Source organism: Loa loa (assembly GCF_000183805.2).
Source record: "Loa loa unplaced genomic scaffold supercont3.811, whole genome shotgun sequence".
Classification (NCBI taxonomy): Eukaryota; Metazoa; Nematoda; class Chromadorea; order Rhabditida; family Onchocercidae; genus Loa; species Loa loa.
Genome location: NW_018108991.1, coordinates 3,013 through 9,884, shown reverse-complemented (window position 1 = coordinate 9,884; position 6,872 = coordinate 3,013). Strand labels below are relative to the sequence as shown.

At 33.9% G+C, this 6,872-nt stretch overlaps 3 protein-coding genes across 3 annotated transcripts; 2 read left to right on the top strand and 1 right to left on the bottom strand.

Annotated features, from left to right (window-relative positions):
* Nucleotides 1-945: 945 nt before the first annotated feature.
* On the top strand, nucleotides 946-1,188 carry LOAG_10899 (hypothetical protein; the record flags this gene model as incomplete). The annotated part of the gene is made up of 1 exon (XM_003146422.2): nucleotides 946-1,188. A coding segment is annotated over one exon (243 nt), but the record flags the coding sequence as incomplete, so codon positions are not given.
* Nucleotides 1,189-3,037: 1,849 nt separating this feature from the next.
* Nucleotides 3,038-3,429, bottom strand: LOAG_10897 (hypothetical protein; the record flags this gene model as incomplete). The annotated part of the gene is made up of 2 exons (XM_003146421.1): nucleotides 3,038-3,286; nucleotides 3,376-3,429. 2 exons carry the CDS (start codon nucleotides 3,427-3,429, stop codon nucleotides 3,038-3,040), a joined length of 303 nt encoding a protein of 100 aa, XP_003146469.1.
* Nucleotides 3,430-5,466: 2,037 nt separating this feature from the next.
* Nucleotides 5,467-5,682, top strand: LOAG_10896 (hypothetical protein; the record flags this gene model as incomplete). Its single annotated transcript, XM_003146420.2, has 1 exon — nucleotides 5,467-5,682. The coding sequence occupies one exon, from the start codon at nucleotides 5,467-5,469 to the stop codon at nucleotides 5,680-5,682; it is 216 nt and encodes a 71-aa protein (XP_003146468.2).
* Between the last annotated feature and the right edge of the window lie 1,190 nt (nucleotides 5,683-6,872).

Here is a 6,872-nt window from a genome sequence, read left to right as displayed (position 1 = left end):
TTTTGCAATTTCATCCACCCGTTACGATTAAGCATTCCATCACGACCAAAATTCCTTCCAAACAACAAAGGATAATTTAACTTCTCACTGTAACGGTCGTCCTGTTGCGCACACTTAGAGATTTCAACTTGAGATTCTGATGAAAGGAAGAAAATCATGGTCGAACAATTTAGAGAATTCCAGAAATTCCTGAACAATTAACTTGCTGATAATCGCCATCGGCCAGATTCCCAAATCGCATCTTTTTCTTGAAGGCTCAAAACCTGTTCTCCCATCCAGTTCCCGGATTCCTCATCAACCTTGTTCTTTTATCATTCGATCTAACCTTCCTTCCGTCTACTTTTAATCATCATATAAATAGTCCATTTAACTTTCATTGATATCGTCAATAATCACTTGATGTTGCATTTTGCTTCCTTCGATACAATCATTCCATTCCACAAGGGAATGTTTCTTTGTTTTATGAATTCCGGAAAGATTCATATCAGATATCCTTCTTCCCAATATAAATAGAAGATTTCCAAATTCGTTTCATTAAATTTTAATTTAAATTTTGAAATCTTTTCTCACATATCGGAAATATCACAATTTTCCGGAAATCAACATAATCAATTACGGGTTTGAGGGCTGTCCCATCGCGAAATACTTCTGTTTTTTTTTCTAAATCTGAAAGGTCCGAAATGTCTCTTTCGTCTTGCCTTTTTTTCTTCGCCTCTTAAAAGCTATCAAGCAATCAAAAATTTGAAAATTCTTATGGAAATTTGGAAATTTTCAACCATTTTAATCAATTTCAGATTGTCCTTATCAATGCATCTTTTCACTACTTTGTTACTGTTTATCTGCGCTGTCGTCGTGGTCCAAGTAAGTTCTTCGGTGGACTTCTATGAGAAGGTTATGTTCCAAGCAACTCCCAAATTACCAAACATGAATAGATTTTGTTTTTAGGCGTGCACTCCATCCCTGATAGGTGGATTTGAAGGGCCAGTAGGACCGCCAGGGCGAGATGGACGCGATGGAAGTCGAGGAGAGCCAGGACCTAAAGGTCCAGATGGTCCGAAAGGAAAGCAGGGAATCCAAGGTCCGCAGGGACCACAAGGTCCTCCAGGCGACAAAGGAATAGAAGGACCGCAAGGTATGAAAGGTATGAGAGGAGTTCAGGGAGAAAAAGGACCAGATGATGCCAGATAAAGGATAAATGCAACAGGACTTTATCCGTGATACCGTAGTAATCCTATCCAGTAATATTTGTTCTCTTATTTCAGTTCTTTTTGTTTGCACCAAACGTATTGCAGATTTGCTCCTCCCATTATGTTCACGAAATTCATAGGCCTGAAATCATATTTCGGTTTCTTGACTGAATTTGCTTGCGAATACTAAAATTCGAAATATGAATTTTATGAAGCAAATCATTGTTGTATATTCAAATATCAGTTTTATGCCACTGTCACTGTTAAGTAATAAAGCTTTTTGAAATTTGGCCGATTTTTAAATTGGACGAAAAATGAAATAAAATATTTTGCATAAGCGAAAATTGCTAATTTGCTTACAATTCACTTTCCCTTTTAAAATCTGAATCACATAGAAAGATATTCATATACCTGCGATAGGATGTGATCAAAATAGTTCAAATTAATTTTAGATACAAATTATTAGATGAAATGAGAGAGTGAAATGAAATGAGAGACTCAGTTTGGAAGGAAATGAAAAGATAAAGGTTATAAAGAAAAATATAAAAATTATAAAAATACAAAAGGGGAATATGTGATCACAACGTTTTCGACACGTTTTCCTTCTTACTTAGCCAATGCAAAAGTCATCGAAAGACTTATTGCTTTTTATAAAATGCAAATTACAATGCAATCAATTCTTTTGTTTGCTCATTAAAATAAAGTATAATTAAAATATCACTGAACGATGGGGTGTCAATTATAATGTCAGTCCATTGATCGATCGATATTTATTAAATTCAACTCTTCTATTCTTATTATGAATAATCTTTTATCGTTTCTTTAAGTCAGCTGCCTTTTTTTTGGAATTTACAATCTTTAATTATTCATATTTTGATCGCAGTGGTCAATCTGCCAGAGTTATTGACAATGTGACCAGTGGTCATTATACTTGTGGCTAAGTGACATCCACCATCAGTTGACAACAGTTTAACTTTTCAGTCTGACACAATTCATTCAGTACTTCATCTTCATTCCCACACTTAACTGCTTTGTTTCAATTTATTTAATCAGTAATTTCTTCTTCTTTCATTCAACATCAGTCCTTTATTGTGACCTCAATTCTTTCTCAACAGACTACTTCGCTTGGAATAAATCTTAAGGTCAGTATTGCTATTCATCATTCAACCCTTCCGCAATGACATTCCAAAAGTATGACACGACCTTAAGTCATCCAATTTTTAACCTTATCATGTATTTCACTATTTTAAACCTATTTCATCATCAGTATCATACTTGAGTTTCTAAAGTTATGACAACAATGGTTTATGCGAGCTGTATCCGATCTTGTATCAGTTCCGGATCACTTCATATATTTGCCGATATAACTACTCCCCATCAAAAAAGAAAAACAAAACAGAGCACTTTACACAGTAATTACTGCAAAACGTCTTTACTTGCATAAATTCGTAACCTGAAATTGTTCGGGACACCAAACATTACACACATTAAAATACGCGTTTGAAGTGTTTCAAAAATTTTCATTTAATTCCAAAAACAATTCAGAAGAATGACTCATGATATTTCATCCACAGTGACAAATTGTGATTTGAATATATAACAAAAATTTGTTCCATAAAAATGAAATATAAAATTCAAATTTTAAATTCCTGCTTACATAGGTTTACTTACATAAGCAAATTTCATTAACTCACCAATTATTATTTCAGGCCTATAAATTGCATAACGTAGTAGAAGGGTTACATTCACAATACGTTAGTGCAAATAAACATTACCCGAATAAAAGAACAGATATCATCGGATGGTGGTACTATTGCTTGGTTTTCTACGACAAATTCCACATTTTGCTGCTATTTTTCACCTTTTGGTCCTGGTGGCCCTGGCTCTCCAACGGGACCTTGTGGTCCTGGTGGTCCCCTTGGACCTTGTTCGCCGCTTGGTCCTGGCTCTCCTGGCTCTCCAATAGGCCCCGGTATTCCTCGAGGTCCACTTAATCCTTCTGGTCCTGGTTCTCCTTCATTTCCATCAATTCCATCTTCTCCTGGCGGTCCTGGTTCTACTGAATTTGTCGGTCCTCCTAGAAGAGATGGAGTGCATGTCTGAAAACAAAATTCACACATACATGGTAATTTGGTAGTTGCATTGAAAAATACACTTTCCTTTTGAAGCAATCCATTGTGGAACTTACCTGGACTACGACGACAGTATAGACAATTAATAATAAAGCCGTGAAAAGATGCATTGATAATGACAATCTGAAATTGATTAAAATGGTTGAAATTTTTCAAATTTCCATAAGAATTTTCAAATTTTTGATTGTTTGATAGCTTTTAAGAGGTGAAGAAAAAAGGCAAGACAAAAGAGACATTTAGGACCTTTCAGATTTAGAAAAAAAAAAAACAGAAGTATTTCGCGATGGGACAGCCCTCAAACCCGTAATTGATTATGTTGGTTCTAGCCGGAAAATTATGATATCTCGGATATGTGAGAAAGGGTTTCAAAATTTAAATTGAAATTTAATGAAGCGAATTTGGAAGTCTTCTATTTATATTGCGAAGAAGGATATCTGATATGAATCTTTCCGGAATTCATAAAACAAAGAAACATTCCCTTGTGGAATGGAATGATTGTATCAAAGGGAGCAAAATGCAACATTAAGTGATTATTGACGATATCAGTAAAAGTTAAACGGAATATTTATACGATGATTAAAAGTGAACGGAAGGAAGATTAGATCGAATGATAAAAGAACAAGGTTGATAGGGGATCTGGGAGTTAAATGGGAGAACAGGTTTTGAACCTTCAAGAAACAGACGTGATTTGAGAATCTGGCTGATGCTGATTATCTGCTGGTTAATTATTTTTCAAGAATTTTTTGGAATTGTCCATATTGCTCAATCTGCTTTCTTATATCAAAAATTCAAGTTCAACTTTGTAAAGCGATTCATTGTTGTGGGAGGACCGTAATAGTGAAAAGTTAAATTACCCTTTGTCGTTTGGAAGGAAGTGTAATCATGATAGAAGGGCAATCATAACAGGCAGACGAAATGGGAATTATTGGGTAATAAAAATGATCTTGGTGGGATACCTGAAGTGATATCGGTAAAAAATCTGCCAAGCACTTTGATAAGGAAAAGGTGCTTTTCCAGTTGCAGGAATTGTGAAAGATTTAAAGTAATTCTTTTCAATGGTATCGGTTTTCTTTTCTAATTTGAGCTCGTTTAAAAAATTTCCTGATGTTCCAGACTTTTATCAGTTTCTTCGCTTCTGTCTAACGTGGCAAAAATCTTTGCTTTGGCAACCTTCTACACTATAAACATTGTTCCACATATCCAGAAAATTCAATTCAAACTTTAATTAAATCAAAATAAATGTAGGTCAGAGTTGAACAGTTCGAAAAATTCCAGAAATTTCTGAGAAGCTCATCTAAAAATCATCACCGCTATCAGATTTCCATATATTACTTCTGTCACTTGAAGGCTCATAACCTGCTCTTCCATCCATCTCCCGGATTCTTTATCAACCGTTGTTCTCCTATCATTCCATCTAATCTTCCTTCAATCATTTTCAATTATCACTTAAAAAGCTCCCTTTAACTTTCACTGATATCATCGATATCACTTGTTGTTTCATTTTGTTGGATTCGATACAATCATTCCATTCCACAAAGGAATGTTTCTTTGTTTTATGAATTCCCGGAGAGATTCATATCAGATATCCTTCTTCTCAATATAAATAGAAGATTTCTCTTCCAAATTCATTCCATTAAATTTCAATTTGAATCTTAACATCTCATATATCCGACAATATCATAAGTTTCCGATTGAACTTTCTATATTCTAATCAAGTCAATTATGATTTGTTTCTTACATTTACAAAAGTATTCCAACTTTCCAGCTGGAATTTTTTATCGTTGACTAATTAGTTATGATTTTCCTTAAAAAAAATCAAAGAGTATAAAATGGTGAAAGGTTCCATTTGTGTTAAATATCCGTTGGGGAATGATCGGAATTCACAAATATCTCTTCTGGCATTCCTTTGTCGTCCGCTTACAAAACTTGACAGTTTGAATGAAAATTGAAAATTTTCAATCACTTTTCACACAACCAATTTCAGATTGTCAGTACCAATGCATCATTTCAGTATTTTCTTATTGCTTATCGGCGCTGTTTTCATAGTTCAAGTAAGTTTCCATAACTTATTGTTTCTTAGGTAAAAGGGCATATTTGAAGATAACCCCCAAAGTAAGTGCAAATTCTATTTCTAGGCCTGTAGCCCAATGCAAGGAAAACCAGGTCCTGCAGGACGAGATGGACAAACTGGAAGACGAGGCGAGAAAGGGCCACGAGGACCTGAGGGACCAATGGGAGAGAAAGGCCCAATGGGAGAGCCTGGAATTCAAGGTCTGCCTGGACAAAGAGGTGATATGGGACCACCAGGAGAACCCGGTGATCCGGGAATGCAAGGTATAAGAGGACAGAAAGGCGGAGGGTAAAAAAAAACAACTGATGAAGCTTGTCGATGATACTGAAGTAATTCCTCCCAGTGATATTTGTTCTCCTATTTTGTTCTTTTAGTCTTTATCAGCATATTACAGATTTGTACTTTCCATTATATTACGAAATTCATAAATGGAATTTAAAATTTAAATTTCATAGAACAAATGTTTGTTATACTTTCAATTTACATTCTCACTACGGCTGTTGTAAAATGATAAAAAATTTTTTGATTTTGCAATTGAACGAAGGAATTAACAAAAAATATTCCTCCTACTTTGCTGAAAAACAACATTCTACAAGAATGTTTTGAAGTATTGGTCCTAATAAAAAGGATTAACTAATTCTCATTCTAAGAAATTTTTCAAGTTACTGTATTTTGTTCACTTTCATACCTTTTCATTACAGTATCAGTGCAAAACTTTTTGATCGTCACGGTTAATACAGTTTCAGCAGTCCTCCCATTATCGCAATCATTGCTCATTATTTCCCTTCTAAAATCATAATAATCTTTACTTATCATTCGACCTGCATATTTTCGATCAAATTACAGTAATTCGACTAAAATTTTTTCCAAATAAAGATGTATCAAATGGTTCGGACATGTGTGATTTTTTTTTTCTTCAATGACTATTAAATTATGATTCAAGAGAAATTTAATTTTTGGCAAAAAATTATTCGGAAATCATAAAAACAAAAAATTATATTTGAAACAATTCGGATATTAATTATTGACATCATAAAAATTATAAAATTGCAAAAATTAGCTAATTTAAAACTAGCCTCAATTCACAAAAACGAAATTCCCTCTAATCATTGGTCAATTTGTAATGTTAATAATAATAATAGAATCAATTGTTAAATCATTGTTGTGATTAAATGACATCTGGCGACTAACTGATAGCATAACAACTATCAAATTTTACAGTCTTTTTTTTTTGTAGCTTTTGTAGCTTTTGTAGCTTTATTTTACAATTTTACAGTCTGATGTAGTAGTCCATGCGATGTTGAATTGCAATCAAAATTTATCATAGCTTAAGCGACTTCATTTTTCCTTTTCATTCCTTCGATTTCATTATCACATATCGCTTCTTTGCTTCAATTCGTTTAATTAACACCTCTTTCCTCCTTCATTTTCAACATTAGTCCCCTGCTTACATGTAATGACCCCGATTTTTCTTCAACAAAT